A 21658-nucleotide genomic window follows, 5' to 3' on the forward strand; every position below is an offset into this window, starting at 1 on the left:
TTCAAATACTTCTGTCCAGAAGCTGATCACATGTTTCAGTATAGAATAAGTTCATAAAGTGTCACATTGAGCATGAAAAGTGAGCTAGGTTATTTGGGGTATTCTAGGTGTTCAGGGTGGTTCTTCAGCTTTAGAATTGTTAAATTTTTAAATGAGAAACTGCACCCTAGTTGTCACAGTTTCCACAGAAACTCACAAAGGACATTTCCCTCAACAAACTGAAACTGAGCAAAATCAGAACAATTATCACTGAGAAAATCAATCAAATCTAAAGAGGTCAAAGTTTTTTTTCCTGCTGTTTAACTGCTCAAAACAAATGTTCATGTATTCTCAGCTGGTTCTGTTCGCAGGACCCAGATTTTACACTGGAGACAAAGTGGCAACCCATTACCTCTACAAAAGTTTTTACCTTGTACAAGCAAACATTTTTTTTTTTTTTTAATTATTAATTATTTTTTTAATTACCATGAACTGCAACAATTAACATGACAGACTAGAAGGAAAACTTTTTTTTTTTTTAATGCAGCACTGTAATGTTTTCATACTTCCATCTTTAACTCTTGTTAAAGGGATAGTTCACCAAAAAATGAAAATTGTTATTAATTACTCACCCTCATGTCGTTCCAAACCTGTGAGACCTTCGTTCATCTTCAGAACACAACTTAAGATATGTTTGATGCATTTCGAGAGCTCTCTGACCCTCCCACAGACAGCAAGGATCCTAACACAATCAAGGTCCAGAAACATAGTAAGGACATCGTTAAAATAATCCATGTGACATCAAGGGTTCAACTAATGAGTGAATTCAGCCAATGATGAACAGCTGCTGTTAACAAGCAGAATCACTGAAGAAATGAGCAAGAAAAAAGTGTTGTATCCAGTGTTTATCATTTTGAGCAGGAGTCCAGGATTCGTTGGGAAAACATTGTTAAAATGAACATACTACGAAGAGCAATAAGACGGCATTATAAAATGAAAAGGCGCTTTGATTTTGAATGGCGAAGAGGTGCACACCCACTTGCGTAATTACTAGGGTTGGGTATCGTTTTTGGTTTTTTTCGATACCAGTGCCAAATCGATACTTTTAAAACGGTACAGGTGCCTAAACGGTGCCTGAACCGATACTTAAAAATAATAAAAAATAAATAAAAATGACCAATTAATAATTGGATTGGCCATTAGCACTAAACACATGATGTCTTTTTTATTCATACTGGATGCCAGAGGGCGCCCTCACACAAAAAATCCACATATCCAGTCACAGAAGAAGCGGAACTCATGAAACTCCAGGAAATCCCCAATATGGACAAATGAATTACTATGGATGTAACTGAGTAAACAAGATATAAACGTTTTGAATGATAAAACAAATACAATAAACACTCGACTACGACAATATATAGCCTAGTTTATCTGTGTTATTCAAGCCATCTCTGGTATTTTCATAATAATTAAGTATATTTATAATCCATTGCCAATCCATGTATTAGTAGCCTATGGAACATATTTTCTGCCTCATTCTGTGACAAGAAGCTACATCAGATCACAAAAGGAAGCATTTAACTGGTGTTGTGGACTAAAAAGGTTATAATGTTCTCTTTTGTTGGACAACAGGTTTAAAAAACGTGAATACAAGAGAATTTTAGCTTTAGGCATTTTAATTTAAGAATGTTTAGCTTAGCTAGTTAATGGAGGGCTACCTGCTGCCGTCAGAGCAAGTGTAATCTCTGCATTCACGCGCTCCCTGGATGCTCTCATTTCCCGAGTTGTGCTTTTAAGTCGGAATGTGAAAACAGCACGCTCACGTTACTACAAAGATTTGTTGGACTTGTATTAGAGCTTTCCGTCTTGAGTTCAAGTGCATTTTCTCAGTCGGGAAATTATTTTTCACGTTAGGTGCTTATCATTGTTTATCATTTTGAGCATGATGCTTCTTACGTTCGTTTTGGAGAAACAAAGGACAAATATTTCAATCGATCGCTCAGGCATGGCACCGAAATGAGGAACATGCCAGGTTCCGAAACAACAGGCCAGGGGCCTGTACCATGATGGTGGCTGAACAAACTCAGGATTACAGGATTAGTTTTGAGTTGACAAAACCAAACCAGTCCAATCCGGCTTTGTTGGTACCATGAAGCTGATCACCAACTTTCTCTGTCAACTCAGGCTTGATCCTGAGTTAATGGAGTGCGTGCACATGAAAGTGTGACATCAGTAATGAGCAGCCAATCACATGCCTTGAAACCTTGTGATTCACTTCTCGTGAGATTCACTACCAAAGATTAAAAGATTGAACAATATGAAGAATTTAAACACATTTACACAGCAAGATGAAACGATCTGTCCATGAAAGAGGAAAACTTATCTTACCATATAAGTGCAAGTAAAAATTGTAAAGTTTATAATATCTATAGATATAACAACACTTAAAAATCTAAACTCATATGTAGTCATGTTTACAGCTATTGATTCTAAAACTTATTTATATTGCATATTATGTATATGTTTATATTAATTTAAAATAAAACCTTAATTACTATTAAACTAAGCTGGCTTGTGTAATGGATTAAGGGTATAATAATTATATAAATAATAAAAAATAATCATCTCTAAAAATCAGATGATTTTATCTATAAAAATGATTTACTATGTAGCGTCCTTTAATTTGGAGTAAGAGATACTGGAGGAGTGGCTTTATTGCGTCAGAGATGTGTCACTTTGCTTGAAGCTGATTGGTCAAATTTCGGTTTGAGCTCTCTAAACCAGAACATAACCTGCCCCGGAGCAGGTTAGCTGTGGAGCGTAAGTTACTATGGCGATGAACACTGCTAAAAGCCCAGGGGCGGATCTAGAAAATAATATTTAGGGTGGCAAAGGGGTGGCATGGGGTCTATGAGGGGTGGCAACACCAAAGCATGCAAAGATTTTGGGGATTTATTGTCTGACGTGCACAGTTATGTTCACAAATATTGCATTACCATTAAGTAATCATCTATACTGTTTAAAGTGAAAAATAAATAACAACATTTCAATATCCATCATGGCACCAAGTCAATACACAATATGAAAAACTTCAACAGGTTATAAATGTTTCTGAGCTTGTATAATTAAAGAAGACATTCTGTTATTACCAGAGGTGGGAATGTCTGTAATCACCCAGAACACTATCAATAGTCTAGCAACACCCCAGCAACTGCATAGCAAAAGCCTAGCAACCATCCAGAATATCCTAGCAACCAACTAGCAACACTTTAGCAAACATCTACAACATCTAACTGACCAAACTATTTATGTTTCTTAAACAAGACTTTAAGACAAGCCAGCATAAAATTGTCTTTCAAACTTTTCAATCTAGTTATTACAGGTAGCCTATTCTTAAATGCTTACAAACAATTAAAATACACAGATGACTTTCCTGCCCAGTGAACACTCGTGAGATCAATAACACTTAACAAAAAGCTCTTATTAGGATTCAATTATTTTTGCAGCTCAGTCACGTCTATTACAGTATACAACATAAATTAAATTACAGATAATAATAATAATTCAGCAATTAACTTTTGGGAACGGATAATTTTCATTTTACTACTGGAAAGTAATCTTGCAGTAGATGAAAAACACTAGAAAAGTTAAAATACCAAAGAATTGTATATGAACTTGGTATGCACCACAATACAGTACAGTACAAAATAAAATAAAATAAAATAAAGTAAATTCAGCATCCTCTGCACATTTGGTCAAATTTCATTACAGTGTACAGTACTATAGCAGTTTCCTGGTCTCCTGACGCAAGACTATATCTCTCTAGGCAGTCATTTCTCAGTTCTGCAAACATGCAGTACACATAAAAGATGGTTACAGATAAAATTTGACAGTCACACGTTTGAAGGTGTACAACATGTGCTAGAGTTTACTGTACATATAGAAGAGTGAAATTTCCATCATGTACTGGTACTGTACTGTAATTATATTGAATGTGTAAGTATAAAACCCATGTATATTATTCGGTCAGGTCTCTCCGTTGTTAGGATGCAGAGATTCTGATTGCTGTCATCAGTTTTGCTGCCTAATCTCATTGTTAAACTTTTTGAGAAATGTGTCTTTGTTTTGAGAACTGAATTAATGGTTTGGGAAAATGGGCCAACTAAAATCAGTTATATTAAATTACCAATAGAGAAAACTGCAATACAAGATTCTTACCTAACTCTGCTATTAGTTTTCGTGATCGGCTCATGTTATTGTTTCGTCCGATACGGCAGAAAGGCCTCTATATCCATGATGAAAGTGGCGCGAGCGGTCGGAGAATCGGATCACCAAACAATTACGGGATGAATCTCAGACATATCCGGACGGGATTAGATTTCTCAGAGGACTTCTGAATAAACCGAGAAGCAGTATCTGATACACGAACAAATGGGCTGCGCTTTGTATTTTTGACTAAAAAAGAACCGGTTCTTAAGAGTCATTTGTTAATGAAGCCGACTACACTGGGCGCGCTGCGTGCGCGTGCAACCATCGCGCGCGGTCATCGCCGAGGCTGAAAAGTAGCACATGAAACACTGCTTACATTTATATTTTATTCTGTGATAATTCTGGGGTGGCAGGTGGGGTGGCACAGCTTTTTCTTAGGGTGGCACTTGCCACCCCGGTAGATCCGCTAGATTCTGGAGGCAGGCTAGGGTAGAATGGTTAATTATAATTTCCACCTACAGAGAGATAATATGGAGGAAATAATATGGAAATAAAGCCTCATGGAAATAATAGTGACAAGCTTTATTAATATATTCTTAATAAAATCTATGTATCAAATAACTACAATGTTAAACAAACACACAGAGAAATGAAGAAGTGAGACTATAAAACATCCCAAGTGCAAAAGATTCACATCTACCAACCAACCAACCCACCTTCACACAATCAGAGAGTGAGAAAGAGTGGGAGTTTATGACTGTACACATTCCTGGAAAAATGTCTGACTAAAATTGAGAATTGTTACAAAGCAGGTCTCTACATAGAAAACTCCACCCATCTACTGACCACAGACGCCAGGTTAGACTCCATATTGTATTTGACCTGGATGAAAATGAGGGACAGATTGGCAGTCCTGGCATATAATGGTGTTTTGTTTTTTGTTTTTTTTACAATACAAAAATTGTAAAACTGTTTTATGGAACTTTTGTCTACAGAAACTTTTTTCAGGAAGAATTCTTATCAGCTGTACAATTGGTTGTTAAACAACACTACAATCCATTGAATGCACTGTACTTCAGTCCCTCACAGCCTCATTTTCATTCCTGTCATAATTGAAATAATAGCTACCCAAAATAAGGTCTATTACTTTCATAACATGATTTTGACCTGACATGAAGTCATGTTATTTTTTATACTGTTGTTTTTCTGGGTTAAAAGTAATGACCCCCAACAGCCTAGCAGTTAGGGTATAAGGGTATATGAGTATAAGGTCTAAAAAAACATTTCATAAAAATAAAAAAATAAAAATAAAGTCAAGGTATGACCACTTTAGGAAAGCAAAAACTTAGGAGAGTTAAATGATAATAATCAATGCAACCAGCAAGTGGGAGAAAATAAGAACAGTCCAGAATGTGGGACGAATACCTGTGGAAGAAAAGCAGTGTTAATGATGGTACAGACAAAAACAACACTCAGTGTTTTCAATGCTGAATCTCTGTCTACAGATACACTCTTAAAAATACAGGTTCCAAAAGGAGGGGTTGCCAGTGATGCCATAAAAAACTATTCTTGGTTCCACAAGTTCTTAAAACTGAAACTGAATTGTTTTTGTGAAGAACATTTAAAAAATATAAAGAACCTTTAGTGGAATGGAAAAATTTCATGGATGTTAAAAGTTCTTTATGGAACCAAAGATGCCAAAAAAACTTTCTTTTTAAGAGTGTACAAAAGAATGACTCTGGTTTACACAGAAATCAAGCACAATGTATAAAATAAGAAACACCCAATCTAACATCCAGAATAAAAAAAAACAAAACAAAAAAAAAAAACATGTATTTTATATGAATCAAACAGACAAATTATATGCACGTGATTTTTTTCACTTATAACCCACCTGTAGATTTGACGATGAACACTTTGCTGTTGCTTCCCCGAGTGTTTGTGGCGATGCACGTGTAGTTTCCTGGACTGAGTGTGGAGGACTTGAGCACTGAGGAGCTGATCTCCTCTTCCAGATGATCTGAGCGCCATGTGTACCTAGGAGCCGGGTTTGCCTTCACTGTGCAATCTAGAATAACCTCATCCTTTTTAATGATGGTCTCTGTTGAATTGGAGTGTCGTGGTTTATCTGAGGAGGACAGAGATACATTTCTCAGCAAAACAGCATCATGATGAGCAGCTGTTATTAACAGATCACTAAAATACTGTACAACTGAAACCTTTTTATCTGTGTTCATTCAATTCATATGTAATATTTGATCAAATAATCTCGATTAATATGCAGATCTCTGTGTGATGAACAGGACAGTTGCACATCCTTCACACTAAGGCCCTTTAGAAAAATATAATTAAATGGCAAATTTAGCAATAATAAACTTACAGTGTACTTCAACATTAAGAGGTTTTGATAAACTTTTAGGATGAGGTTGAGGTCCTTCTGCTCCCAGATCCAGCTCTGCTTCACACCGGTATTGAGCTCCATCATCATCTCTGTCTGGACGGATCTGGAGTGTGACGGTTTCATTCACTGGAGTCTCGATGCTGTCAGTGAAGGTGGTTTGATTCAGCAGAGTCTCTCCTTTGTACCATTTGACAGTGAGATACTGAACAGGAGCCACATTGTGTACGTCACACTGGAGCTTATACTGCTCTCCCTCCATCATTGGTCCGCTGTGATCCACAGTGCTGATGGACACACTGTCTGGAGTCTCTGTGGAGCAAGATTTACACACTCTGAAATCTGCTGTGATGAATGTACATTTATTAGATATTTCTGAGAATGAACAGAAAGAAATATCAGTATCAGAGAAACTCACTGTAAACAGTGACTGGGAGCTTTACTTCACACGGCTCGCCTGTTTTATAGTTTATGAAGCAGATTGGCTTTATGACCCATTCTTTCAGTTCTGACACTCTCCATGTGATCAGATTCTTGTCTTTGGTCATGGGCACTGCTCCCTCACTGGCTTCCCATCCTATCCCTTGATGCGGGACTGAAGTGCTACAGCTAACTGCAACAGAACCGCCGTACCTCACAACAACTCTCCGTGGGTTGATCTGAACAGGACATTCAGCTTGTGTACCTGTTAAACACATTGAGAAGGATGTGATTTAAAACTGGTGAAGTTGCAGCACAGAATAGCAGCACTGAAGTATCAGATTACAAGCACACACAGAAATAACCTACAGTACCATGAGTCTTTAACACTTACAAACCGACCACTGCATGCATCTAGAGCTTTGTATTTTATTGAGTTGGGCTTTTATTCATTTTGTTTTTGGTTGCTGTAGAACCAAACAGCTATTGTCATAATCATGATATGTAACAAAAAACTTTACTGATAAATGCAGAAGCAAGACAACATTTGGCCAAGCTCAAACATGTCAACTGAATAGAAATTAATTTAACACGCCAAACATTGGTCCTAAGAAAAACAAAGTTATAAAGAATGTTTGTGCTTCAGCATACAAACCTGTGAGACTCACAAGCTGTGAAACTGCGGAGAGATATCCAAAGACAAATCCAAAGAAAAGTTTAATCATATTCAGTGTGCTCAAGGTAAAGCAGTTGAACAGAAAACGTTGGAAATAATGCCCAACTCTCTGACAGAATCTATGACTGTACGGTCTGTGACTGAATAGTTGTGCTTTGAGCACATGATAATGAAAGCAAAAAAAAAAAAAAAGAAAGAACTAACCCCACCCAGAAAGTATTTTGAGAGGTCATTTCAGTGGACTGACTCCAAGAACTATTCACATTAATAGATGGCCGCAAAACAGAAGCAGAAATGAAACTAAATGAACTCTAGTAATAACCTGAATCCTTGAAATGAGCCGAGTTGGGGTTACCCCATCCAGATAACCAGAACATCTGTAGACGAGGATTGGGGTTGATTGACACAGGGTTCTTTTTTTGGTTCATAATTTGATGCTTACACAGAAATTTAACATGCAAAACAACAAAAACCAATCTGAACTTTCTTTAAACCTTTTTCCAGGGGGTCCAAGGCCGACAAATGGCTCAGTTTTATTGGATACAGTGCCCTCTTGTGGTAATTGCAGGATACAACAGAACATAAACCAGAAACATCTGCCTGACTTCAATGTAGTGATGGGAAGTTCGGATCATTTTACTGACTCGGACCTTTAAGTCTCGTTCAGCAAAATTAACGAATCTTTTTTCGAGTCATTTCGTTCATTTGGTTCATTTTAGCAAAATATAATTAAAATGTTACGTGCTACTTCCCTAACACATCTACTACTTATGCAAACGTTGATCACACTACAAACAATACAAACTATAATGCTATAAGAAACAGAAAAGATTAATTCATCGTTTACCTGGGTCTTGATTAGCTCACCTCACCTCTTATCTGACAAGTCTTCGGGTTTGGGTCGTTCGTTCATCACGTGACAGATTTCTGGCACAAAAATAAACAAACGAAAGAATCCCGCATCCAAAATGCACCAATTAATGGACTTTTTACACCCCAGCAGCACTTTTTTGCATAACTTTGAATATATGAATCATTCGTCATTTAAATGGTTAAATGGTGAATGATTCACAACACTTGATATTCAACAACCATGTTTGTGTATAAATCTTAAACTGTACGCAGACAGCTTGTCCTCAGCTTGACTGATAGTGTCACTGGATCATTTACTGTATTGTCTCAGTGACATGGCATCGAAATGAAATACTGCACAAGCACATAAATAATAAATTGCTACAGTAGAATAGAGATCCATTTTAATCTCCAGTGTTTTGGGGGTTTGATTGGAAACACCATGACTAATATTAAGCAATGTAAAGTCTATTATGTACCATCAATCAGTCACCAAGCAAATTGCAATCAGAAGTGAGACTCCTTATGCCTGACTCCAAAGGGAGCAGTAGAAGACAAAATAATTTCCTCTTTATCTTCAAATATGTTGTTACGACAAGAATCTCTTATTTATTGCTGTTTATTTAACTGCTTTGAAATGTTGCCATCCAGACGCGGTCACATTTAGAAGATTCTAATAAACTGTTATTACAGTCTCCACGTCAGAAATTTCAGATCTGACCCCAAACGCCGGATCCTGCCAGAGATTTTGTCAGCAGAGTATGGTCTGATATCCAAACCCCGTTAACAGCAAGTCTTGTCTGCACCAGCACAAATCCAAGAAGTGTTATTATACGACAAGCAATAGCAATGGAAAATTACCATTCAGTGACTGTAAAAACCTTGAAATGGATCTTTTACTTGTTGTCTCTTACTTGTGAAGAAAAATATCCCTTGAAACCACACAATCACAAGTTTATACAACAATGGAAAATAGTTATAAATGATTATAATAAATTATTATATGTTTAATAACAAAATGATTATTACAAATTAATAAATGAATATAGAAGAAATAAAAAAAACAACAACACAAATATATGTTTGTTCTCTTGAAGCAAAATACAGCTTTCTAAAGAACCCTTAGACCCTTCAAACACATTTGTTTCTTGTTACAAAACATTCAAAATACATATTAAAATATATTCATTATATCACAACAAAACAATTTAATTTATTCTACATTTTTGGCCTTCATTAAAGTGTTAACTGTAAATTGAGTTTCTTTATTTTTTCCTTTATTTTTAACCTTGAATCAGTTTTAAAATCATTCTGATTGTGCATTTTTGTAAGTTTAGTGAGCGGGTACAAAATCCTGCGAAAAGGGAATTGCAGCAGTATTTAACAAATGAACAAATAAAATATGCCCTGGAAAAACTTGGTTTTTGGTAAAGTAGGCTAAAACCTGAAAATAATTATCAGTAAATGTGACCCTGCACTACAAAACCAGTCATAATAAGGGGCATTTTTTTTTTTTTTTAATTGAGATTTATACATAATCTGAAAGCTGAATAAATACGCTTTCCATTGATGTATGGTTTGTTAGGATATAATTTGCCTGAGATACAACTATTTGAAAATCTGGAATCTGAAGGTGCAAAAAAAAATCAAAAAATATAGAAAATCGTCTTTAAAGTTGTCCAAATTAAGTCCTTAGCAATGCACATAACTAATCAAAAATTAAGTTGATATACTTATAGGAAATTTACAAAATATCTTAGCTTGATCTTTACATAATATCCTAAGTATAATTTTGACCCATACAATGTATTGTTGGCTATTGCTACAAATATACCTGTGCTACTTATGAGTTGCTAAGAACTTAATTTGGATAACTTTAAAGGCGATTTTCTCAAAATATTCGATTTTTTTGCACCCTCAGATTCCAGATTTTCAAATATCTCAGCCAAATATTGTCCTATCCTAACATTTATCGATGGAAAGCTTATTTATTCAGCTTTCAGATGATATATCTAAATTAAAAAAAAAAAAAAAAAGCCCCTTGTGTCTGGATTTGTGGTTCAGGGTCACAAATGTTATTAATGTGTTCCCTTTAATGATCCTTATCGAGTGAAAGAGGCAAAACTTGCCTCCTGGCTCCTACTACGGCGAAGCCTTAATAAATGAATATTAATTACGCAATATGCTGACGTTGCTTGGTAACATTGCAAGAGCGTCCTGTCAGGCAACCTAATTCATATTCATAATCCAAGCCTTGGTCATAGTAGGATATGTAAACTCACCAGTGGGATTCACACACCTCCCATCTCCCATGTTTACGTCAAATCCTTCCCAGCAGCGGATGTTATTGGAAAAGTGGGGCTACAAACGTGAACATATGAGCTAGAAAGCACTGAAAAGTTGTCAGTCCTGATATTTCCATTAACGCGGTGGATACAGAAGGTAACGGCGCGTTGTCTGAGTGACTATTGCTCTGTGTTTTGTGCGCTGGGAGCGTAGCTGCAGCCGCCAGGCCTGCGAGCGCATCGTTTACAAGCATCGCCGAGGGATTTTATTCGCTAACGATGTTTATCGGTCTGGGAAAGTTGTTACGTTTCGTTTGTATATAATGCTTGGCTTTTTAACAGATAGCCTTCGTTACTATGTTAATATGACTGAATGACAGCGAGACATGTTAGCTAGCCAGGCTCGTTGCTGATTCTGCTGCGATGGATGAGGGTTGCATGAATGCAACAGAGATACACACAGTCATTCTACACTTGTGTGCTATATTTGGGGTTAGTGTGGAGACTGGGGCTTATTTTAGACATAATAACGGTAGCCTTTCCTTTTAACCATGAGAGGCCAACTAATGAAACAATCAGCAATTTGCGGTTCTTTGTAATGCTGAATCACAGTAAAAGTTGAGTAATAGTGAAGGTTAGGGTAGTCTTATGTAATCGGTGCTAGCGGCGATGAAACGGGTTGGATAATCGCTGATCTCTGTTTGAGCGCATGATCTAGTCCAGAAAGCACCAGAACAACCCAGGGCTTCTGTGGGACTTACTTTGGCCTTCCACACACTAGCAAGGCCAAAACAGGCTTTTAAATCAGAGCAGAATGTCTTAAATTCAAGCCATTAAACGCTGCATGCATTACAAAAAATGTATAGCCTATGTTCCACGTTATGTTTGATGTGTTTACCAATCTCTAAACTTCCTTAAATCAAGATACATTTACATGAGATGCAAATAATAAAAAAAAAAAAAACTTGTTTTCGGTTTGAATTAAGCAGGTTTTTCTGACACCATTAGCAGATCAGTTTCTAATAAGACAAGACTTACTTTAGGCTGTCTTATTGCTTCTCAAGTAGCCTAAATGTATCTTGATTTAACAATCAAGAACATCACTTTTTTTGCAGTGTGATCGGAGAGTACAGTAAAAAAAGTAAAATTAATTAAAATGAAATGGAGATATGTTGAACGTTTTAGTTTCAAATGTTGAAGCATTGCTAATACAGAATGCAAATGCATTAAGCAACCATATTGACGAATTGTGTTCCATTTCACTTATTCCTTAAATTTTCTTCACTTGGTCTTAAAAGGTAATTTACCTTCATAAAACCTTCAGAAACGCTGGCAGACACACCAACTTTTGTGCTGGTTGGTCATTTGGACACGTTAACAATAGCCAAACGCTAACCTTAATCTTATAGTTGGATTCCCTATAACATTGAATGAATTGATACATAAATCCATGCTAAGCACATGTTCAAACATGCAGAAGCTGTAAAAGAATTGTAATTAATGTTGGTTAATTGGAATGTTTTTTTTTTTTTTAAAGGATACTGTTTATCTGCTGGCCTGTAGCTGGCGCTATTATTTTATGCTTTATATGAAGTAATACTTTATAAGCTGGTGTGCAGTCAATGTGGATAAAATATTCAGGTACATGCCATTTTAATGTTTGTGATCAACAGGAAGGTCTCTTGTATATCTACTGGTTTGTATCAGATCTGTTTTGTGAAATTGAAGTTGAAATGCCCTAAAGATATAAGAGAAATGCATCAGATATGTTGACATAATTTGTGGTTAAGGAGATGCATTCTGTGTAATTCATTTCCATTATCTCAAGTAATACAGGATGTGAACTGGGCAACAAATTACTCTCATAAATCAACAGCCGCTAGGTCCACACAACATTTATATGCGCCACATATAGTCACATGCCACTGTTTTTGCATTTCCTGCTTCATCCCCATTTGCTGGTGGTAACCATTCCAAGAAAATGCAAATTAGATATGCTTTATTTATATCACCTGCTCATGAAAGGGGACAAAGCTATGATGATACAATATTGACATATTGTTATGCCTATACTTAGATTTGGCTTTCAAATGAGGTGCTGTTTTCATGAAGATCTTGTTTCTCATTTGCATTTATTTTTCCTAAAAATGAAATAATTCCCCCCCACGAAATTACATATATTTCACATGAAGGACGCCGTGTTTGACCTCTAGTTAGTCTTGACCTACATATCTGAGGTTCCAAGAATACTGTGCCATTGTGTTTCTACTGTAAATGTTATTACTTTAACTTCTCAAAGGCCCAAACTGTCTACTTAAACCCTGTGCTGAAGATTGCACTTACTACATAACATTGCTCTGTATCCTAGTTAATATTTCATGTGTCTGTTTTTGTTATATCTCTAGATTTCTTAAATGTTTGGTACTAGAAGAATCTTGATTAGTTGAACTAACTAGCTAACTAACTAGCCTACCTATCTTTAACAGGCAGGTACGGTGATGCACTTTACCATTCAGGCACACATTTTATGAGGATTATGCTTTATACACTACCAATCAAAAGGTTGAGGTTGGTAAGAGTTTTTTTATATTTATGGAGGAAATCATTAATATTTGTCTCTTTTGCTCACTGGGACTGCCTTTATTTGATCAAAAATACAGTAAAACAATAATAGTGTGGATATTATTACAATTAAAAATTGCAGTTTTATATTTTGAAAATATTTTAAAATGTAATTTATTTCTGTGATACAAAGCTGAACTCCAGTCTTCAGTGTCACATGATCCTTCAGAAATATTTCTATGCTGATTTGCTGCTCAAGAAACATTTCTTATTATTATCAATATTACAAACAGTTGTAAAGGTTTAATTACTGTAAAAAAATCTTATTGACCCCAAACCTTTAAAAAAAATCTTAACTTTTGAATGGTTCATCATGTAGCATATTGTAGCGTGTACTGTACCTCTGACTCAAAGATGATCACAGACAGTCTTGCAGAACAGTGTTTTATCTCATAACCTGTAGTATTGGAATACAGTTGGCTTGACCGATTGACCCTTATTAGTCTAAAGTGCAAAGAAAATCTGTGTTCATAAGAGCAGATAATTCATGCTTATGGACATGTTGTTTTTATTTGTGGGCTCAGGGGAATGTAGAGGCAGTGAGCCGCTGCAAATCGATGATAATTGGATGCGCTTGAAATGCCTCGGCAACAGTAGCCAGGGATGGCACTATCACATTACACTGTGTGGTTACTGAACCATGCGGCCTGTTTGTGTTCACCTCAGAATCGCTGCTTGAACGCCAGCGCAGTGTGAGGAGAGCTCCCTTCTCTGGCCTCCTTCCAGGGAACCAGCATGTCCAGTGACCCCCCTCCTCCTTACCCAGGGGGCCCCAGTGCCCCGCTTCTCGTAGAGAAAAATGGGCAACCTCCAGTTCCTGGTAAATTCCTAGATATTTTTTCTCATCTCTATAGACATTAAATTAGGTCCTGTTTTGGAAACAGTCTCTTTGATATCTCAAAATAAGTTTTATATACCTTAATTTTTTTTCTACCACTTGCAAATCTAGTAGGAGGCATATAAGAGTTCTGTCATTTAACATGAAACTGTGTTTCCTCAGCAGCCAGTGCTCCAGTAATGACAGGACCTCCACAAGGGCAGCCACTGCCTCCAGAATATGGACCTCCACCTTATGAAGCTACACTACAACCTGGCTTTGTTCCTCCACACGTCCCAGGAGAAGGTCCCATGCCCAAGCCTTTGCATATGCCAATGCCCATGCCTCATCCTCACGGTGAGTGTGCCCACCTTACTGAATCCATTAGCATTTCAGAAAGAAGAGCTACTACTAAATTGAGATCAAAATCTGTTGTGATGCAACAGGTTTCCAGTAACAGGTAATTTTCCTGTTCACAGTGTAACTGAAAGTGATGTGTCAGGGCTAGGAGCAGTATTACACCAAATTAATCATTTTTTCTTTTTTAAAAAAACATTATGTTCTTTTTGTGAATGATTGAGTGGTGTATATTATTTAATAGAAAAAAAAGCTTGTGTTTGTAATCTTTCATTAAAATGTAATAACTCGCACTGAATTGACACTTTTAAAATCTTGTAAAGGAATAGTTCAGGCAAAAATTTATATTCTGCCATCTGCCATCACCCACATGTCATTATAAACCTGCATGACATTCATTCTTGTGTGTAACACAAAAGAAGATATTTTTAAGAACCAAACAGTTTTGGTTCCCATTGACACTGTGGAAGTCAATGGGGCCCAAAACCATTTGAACATTCTTCTGAATATCTTCTTCTGTGCTACACAGAAGATAGAAGCAGGTTTGGAACAACATGAGGGTGAATGATGACAGAATTTTCTTTTCTTTTTTTTTGTGAACGGTTTATTTAATAGTTAAAGAAGTAATTTAGTGCAGGTTAATGTTTATTTAATTTACATTAGGATATTTTGCACTAATTAGATTTCACTGTGGGCAGTGCTACTATGCAAGATACGACAGCAATAGAGTTGTTTTTTAAAGGGTTAGTTCACCCAAAACTGAAAATTCTGTCATTAATTACTCACCTTCGTGTTGTTCTAAACCCGCAAGACCTTTGTGCGTCGTGTTACTCTTGTGAATGCGCAAAGACTGACAGGGAAGAGAAGAAATTTCAAATTTAAAAAAAATTCAAAAAGTTGAATAAAGTCATTATTTTTGTTTTCTTTGCACACAAAAAGTATTCTCGTAGCTTCATAAAATTACAGTTGAACCACTGATGTTACATGGACTATTTTAATGATGTCCTTACTACCTTTCTGGGCCTTGAACGTGTCAGTTCCGTTGCTGTCTATTCAGGGTCTGAAAGTTCATGGATTTCATCAAAAATATCTTAATTTGTGTTCTGAAGATGAACGAAGGTCTTATGGGTTTGGAACGATATGAGGGTGAGTAATTAATGACAGAATTTTCATTTTTGGGTGAACTATTCCTTTAAGAAAACATTTCATATTACCTAATACTAGATTTCACCTACTTTTTCTCATTATAGACAAAATTCAAGTTACATTGTCTACAAAATCTATTGTGTGCATAGGTTTGTAAAAATTCATTAATGTGCTGCAGGTGGTTACTATGCTCCGCCTGGACACTTTCCTCATCCGATAGCTGAGCACTATGGTCCGGGGCCCAGTCACTTTGCTCCAGGTCACACAGCCACGGTCCTCGCCCCTCCTGGTGCCGCCACCACCGTGACTGTTCTACAGGGGGAGATGTTCCAGGCGGCTCCAGTGCAGACGGTTTGTCCACACTGCCAACAACCCATCATCACCCGCATCAGCCACGACATCGGCCTCATGAATACTCTTATCTGTATGTTCTGCTTCTTTGTCGGGTAAGTGAGCTGTGGAGCTGGACAGCACGATATGATCTGATGATATCTGATGATGATCTGATTTCCGCATTAATTTCGGTATTTCATTTTCTTTTAGTGTAACTTGATTTACTTGAATAACTAAAACTGAAATAAAAATGAATTAAGAATATATAGATATATTTAAAAAACCTAATAAATATGACCAAAAACAACACAATTATTAAAACTTTAAAATGAAAACATGAATAAAACATGATTTTTGAAAATTGTGTATATATATATATATATATATATATATATATATAATTTAAAAAAAATTATATTATATACTGTCAGTGTGTATATATATATATATATATATATATATATATATATATATATAATTAAAAAAAATTATATTATATACTGTCAGTGTGTGTATATATATATATATATATATATATACAGTATATAATATAAAAAATGTATACATGTACATATAATCATTCAAAATATTAATAAAAACAATAACTGTATCTCAGTTATACTAAAATAACACTGGACCGCTCTATGAAATCATCTTTGTCATGTTTTTTCTTGATGTTGGTTGGACCTCATGTCTTTGATTTGACAGACATTCATTTTTCTTAGAAATAATACTAAAAGCTTATGCTGACGTACTAAATCATTCTAACATGCTGATGTGCTGCACAATAAACATTTGTTAGTATTATCAGTGTTATTATTATTTTTGTGGAAACCATGATACAAAAAAAAAGTAAAAGAACAGGAGTTATTTGAAGAAGATTTTTTTGTAACGTTGTAAAAGTCTTTAATTTCACTTTTGATCAATTTATTCCATCTTTATTGAATAAAAGTGCTAATTTCTTTTTAAAAATCTTACTGACTCCAACCTTTGAATGGTGGTGTGCATGAATTTTAGTACAAAAATGAAAGCAGTTTTCAAAGTAGAAGAGGTGTATTCAGGTCATTGTGTGCATGCATAAAAATGCATTTTTAATCAAATTTTGAATATATGAGCCCTCAATGACATAAAACCTCTTTGAGATTCCTTCTGACGTTTGTCTTTGTTTTGCAGTTGTGATCTAGGTTGCTGCTTGATCCCCTGTTTGATTGACGACCTCAAGGATGTGACGCACACTTGCCCAAACTGCAAGGGCTATATTTACACATACAAGCGCATATGCTAACAGTTTATGCCATCAACGATCTTGCTGTGACCTCATTCTGGTGGGTGTTGATGACTCGCTTTTTGGTGTTCATTTTTCCCCAACTGACAGTTCATATTTCCAGCCTCTTCTCACTTCATGTAACTACTGATTCTCACACATTTTGACATAGTTACTGATGCCTGTAAAATTAAGCAGAGGTGATTAGCGGTCATTGAAGGATCGGTACATTTTATATGCACAATAGTCAGGGTTACATTGTGTCATCCAAGTACTGTTTTATTTTTATTTTAGCAGTAGAGCAAAGTGTATCAATTTAGAGAATATGTGAAAACATTAACCTTGAGAAGCGTAACTAAATGAAGTTCACTTCAGGGTCAGTATTGTTGGATTGTAGGAATATTATTTTATGCATTACTGTTTTATTTTAACCTATTAAAATGACAAAAAGTCTTTGATGGCTGGGTCTGGGACTTTTGAAGACCTGGAGTAACATTGTTGCTTTTACATGTGAAAATGTCACCGTATTTGGCATTTCATGCAAATGTCATGGTTTTTTTTTTTTCCCTTTCGCTTTTGTTTTCGATTTTTTTATATTTGTCAATAAGGCTCATTTAAAGTCGATTTGATATATGCGTATCAATGTAACAGGCATTGTGTCATTTTAGATGAAGGATTTCTATTGATAAAGGGATCTGTATGTCCATCTAAATCTCCTTTTAGTACTTTAGAGATGCCATGCTAGGGACGTATTTGTGGAATTCAACCAATATATACTTAATTTCTTTGAACTGTGAATCAAAATTATAGCCACGGTGCTTTTCAAACCACTATACTAGCTGTTCTGTGGTGTCAGTTGGCTGTTTGAGACTTCTGTAAACTATCATCTGCTATTCAGGTCAATTTATTAATCATTAATAAGGTAGATCTTTGTTTGCTGATACTAAGATTGGCGTAGAAACATCAATAATAACAGATAAGCATCCTTTAACAGTTATTCTGCTGAAGAACATGTTTAGAAGTGGTTGTTGCATCATTTTTTCATTTCTACTTGACGTTGTGAAGTCGTCGTCTTCAAAGAGAAAAGACATTGGATAAGGCTGTTCAAAGCTGCTTTGCTGTTGGGAGTTCACCAGCATGATGAAGGACGCTGCATGACTTCACTGTAATCTTGCATAGCGCTCTGTTGGGCCATATGTGCCCTCAGTGTGTCACGCTGTGCTGGTTGCTGCACTGGGCTTCATAACTCAAAGCAGATTAACCCTTCGCTTATTAATACTGTGTGCAACAGGCCACGAGGATTTAAAGGATGATTGTCCTAATTTTCCTTTTTTGTGTGTGTGTGGTCAGATTGTGATTTATATGGAATCATCCAAAGAGATTCTTTCCTATATTTGGTTAGGGTTATTAGCTGCGAAATTGTAAAATTTTGTTCTGTCCATAAATGTGATTTACTGATGAAATGGTACGAAATGTAAAAGCTACAACATCAGCAGTGCTTAGACACCATCTCTATTTACCTCTGTTTTTAATTTACATTTTTTTGTTTGTTTGTTTAAAAACTACACTAAGTAACATTTGGGTCTGTAGCGGTTTAAAAAAAAAAAAAAAAAAAAAAAAACCCTGCATGCTTCTTGCGGAAGAACATTGTTTTGGTTGTGCTTCGACTCCGATCCTCTTATGTGGATGAATGTAGTTTGTCGGACAGCTGTATCGGTGTGCGGGGTTTTCCGTGTTGAATGTTCCATGGTCATTTTCCTTGTTCGTTGTGACAACAAACTTTAAGCTTCACCCTTCTCCCACAACATGAACGCTAAGATATTTCTTTGTGTACGGATATATGCTGATAAATAATGCAACGCACGGAAGAATGTCGTAGCCTATGCAATTTCCCGCAAAATCCGTCCCAACTTCTCTAAAATATAAGTAATTATTATAGGGTAATCAAATTGCATTTGGGTGAATTAAGGACGTTTTTACTCTAGCTCATTAGTAATATATATATATTTTTTCATCAAAAAGTTACATAGTGTAGTTTTAAATGATTCAGTTAATAATCGTGTTTCTCTGGTAGACAATCTGCCAACGTTATAGCCGTTTAACAATCAGACTTTCCATCTTTCCATTGTACACACAAAGGGAAAAAAATGGAGCAGTCGCTCTGTGAATGCACACAAGCCTCATTGTATGATCTTTTTAATCAGAAACAAACACTGAATTTCATAGCATTTGCCCTTTATGCATATGCAGGTATTACAAACTACCACATTAAATTCTGATTTCAAAGTATTCAGCAGTTAAAATTTTAACGTACTATTGTCTGACTGAAGAAAAAAGAATGACCTCATCCCATCCAGCTTCCTATCAACCATGACCTGCTGTAATATCATCAAGACCTCTCCCTTCATCTGCAAAAACTATGTCTGTTTGATTATTGGAAGATAATCTCCAGTAAATATGTATGCATGATCATGGGGTTTACTTGCACAGTCCAGTCTGGCTCCCTTTAATTTAATATGCTCTTGACTCTGTAGGTCTACTTGCTTTGTGAAGTGACTTGCTGTTGCAGACAATAGATGTCAAGCTTGTGTTACAGGAATGCAGCTGTAGGTAGATGCCTTGAGAATAGTATATGGCACTACACCAGATGCCATGCTCAACTCAAGTCTCAAATGTGTATGTAAAACAAAACTTATGGACTGACTATTTGAACAAATAAAAAGACAAACTGTATCATATACGAGCAGTCATTTTATTACTTGCACATGCACACACACACTCACGCAAAATCAGGCATCAGGCCAACAAAGCTCATATAGTTTCTGTAATAGTGAAAATAAAGTAGTTAATGATGATTTTTAATCCAAATAAATGATGACACAGTTTTGGATCCAACAAATAAATCTTCTATATGAAAACTGAATATTCTATTATGAGCACATATTCTGAGCCTCAAACAAAGGACTCTGATTTAGTCTCTCCAACGATGTCCACATTGTAGATTGCAGCATTTGTAGAAGGTTGTCATTGGTTCATCAGCAGACCTAGTTTGAATCTGCATAAAGTAGGCCCTTGGGTGCTCGCATTTTGGACAAGGTTCTGCAAAGAAATATTATATAGTGTTACACCTCAAAACGAATCAATAATGATTAAAAACATTCATTTAAAGCCACCGGAATGTATAGTAAAATATTCACTGTGCATACAAGTGCTTGTTTCTACTAAGACACTGTTTTTTACCTGGAGTGGAATCCACGTTTTCCCAAGCAGCAGAGCCCCCGAGAACATCATCAACCTCCTTCAGTTTGGGGTATTTTCTGTTATTTACCTGTCAAAATAACCAAGTTATTTATACACACACACACACACACACACATATATATACATATATACACTATATTGCCAAAAGTATTGGGTCACCCCCTTCTAATGACCAGGTTTGACTACTTTAGTAGTCATGTTTAAGCATATAATGATATTCTAGGGAATTGTGTGCTTCTAATTTTAAAGCAACAGTTTGGACAGGACCCTTTTCTATTCTAACATGACAATGCCTCTGTGTATAAGGCAAGGTTCAAAAAGAAATGATTGAGTCAGTCAGTGTGGAAGAACTTGACTGGTCTGCAGAAAGCCAAGTCCTAATCCAAGCTGAACACCTCTGGTGTGACTTTAAATGCAGATCTTGAGCCAAAAACTCTTTACCAAACACCAATGACTTGTACATATGGGTTCAGTCATTTTAGACACTTCCAAAACTGTTGCAACAGAGATGGAAATACAATTTTTAAATACATGAATTATGTTTCCATCACAGTTTTGGAAGTGCCCTTTTCTGTTCTAAAGAAGGGGGTGTCCCAATACGTTTGTATACCAGTCACTGGTGTTTGGTAAAGAGTTTTTGGACATACCACATAATTTCACCTTCAAAGTATTTTATTGTGTTCCATTTAAAAACAAACTTCAGATCATCACGTATTTAAACAAAACGTCCCAAACGCGTTTATGTGTTGTAATGGTAACTCATTACCTTCCTCGTGATGTTGTGCACATATGGACATGTGTTACACGCGAATCTGAAGCATCTCTGTCCCTCTTCCACGATTAACACATTCCCACAAGTTGGACAAAACAGGAGCATTTTCAAGCGGTTATATATAATATTGTATACTAAATACTGTTATGTTTTTTTTCTGATGCAACTGAAGTTGGTGTTTACACACATTCTCAAGCCTACAGTTGCTACAGGAAACACATGATGATGGACGTGCCTCACTATTCTAGGCTCGACATGAAACGA

At 36.1% G+C, this 21658-nt stretch overlaps 3 protein-coding genes across 5 annotated transcripts in view; 1 reads left to right on the forward strand and 2 right to left on the reverse strand.

The window, feature by feature from the left end:
• The window catches only part of si:ch211-66e2.5 (hemicentin-1), a 29963-nt gene extending 22110 nt beyond the window's left edge, over positions 1-7853 (reverse strand). Inside the window, exons 1-7 of the mRNA XM_058768074.1 lie at positions 7665-7853; positions 7008-7274; positions 6572-6901; positions 6086-6319; positions 4900-4907; positions 4201-4220; positions 612-721 (exon numbers count right to left, since the gene is read on the reverse strand). Of these exons, the coding sequence (XP_058624057.1) occupies positions 612-721; positions 4201-4220; positions 4900-4907; positions 6086-6319; positions 6572-6901; positions 7008-7274; positions 7665-7734 (1039 nt within the window). The 5' untranslated portion in view covers positions 7735-7853. The remainder of the gene's footprint in view (positions 1-611; positions 722-4200; positions 4221-4899; positions 4908-6085; positions 6320-6571; positions 6902-7007; positions 7275-7664) is intronic.
• A 2966-nt stretch (positions 7854-10819) lies between these two features.
• On the forward strand, positions 10820-20094 carry cdip1 (cell death-inducing p53 target 1). Of its 3 annotated transcripts, none has more exons than XM_058770620.1 (5): positions 10820-10979; positions 14111-14264; positions 14445-14618; positions 15943-16210; positions 17271-20094. In XM_058770620.1, exons 2-5 carry the CDS (start codon positions 14180-14182, stop codon positions 17380-17382), a joined length of 639 nt encoding a protein of 212 aa, XP_058626603.1. In that variant the 5' UTR covers positions 10820-10979; positions 14111-14179; the 3' UTR covers positions 17383-20094. The 3 variants fall into 3 exon arrangements, with proteins under 3 accessions (XP_058626603.1, XP_058626605.1, XP_058626604.1); XM_058770622.1 differs by having other exon boundaries at positions 14448-14618; XM_058770621.1 differs by lacking the exon at positions 10820-10979 and adding an exon at positions 11000-11111.
• Positions 20095-21641, reverse strand: polr3k (polymerase (RNA) III (DNA directed) polypeptide K). Its single transcript, XM_058770626.1, has 3 exons — positions 21389-21641; positions 20602-20689; positions 20095-20460 (listed from the first exon to the last, which is right to left on the reverse strand). Exons 1-3 carry the CDS (start codon positions 21497-21499, stop codon positions 20333-20335), a joined length of 327 nt encoding a protein of 108 aa, XP_058626609.1. The 5' UTR covers positions 21500-21641; the 3' UTR covers positions 20095-20332.
• Positions 21642-21658: the final 17 nt, after the last annotated feature.

This window comes from Onychostoma macrolepis, chromosome 03 (genome assembly GCF_012432095.1).
Source record: "Onychostoma macrolepis isolate SWU-2019 chromosome 03, ASM1243209v1, whole genome shotgun sequence".
Classification (NCBI taxonomy): domain Eukaryota; kingdom Metazoa; phylum Chordata; class Actinopteri; order Cypriniformes; family Cyprinidae; genus Onychostoma; species Onychostoma macrolepis.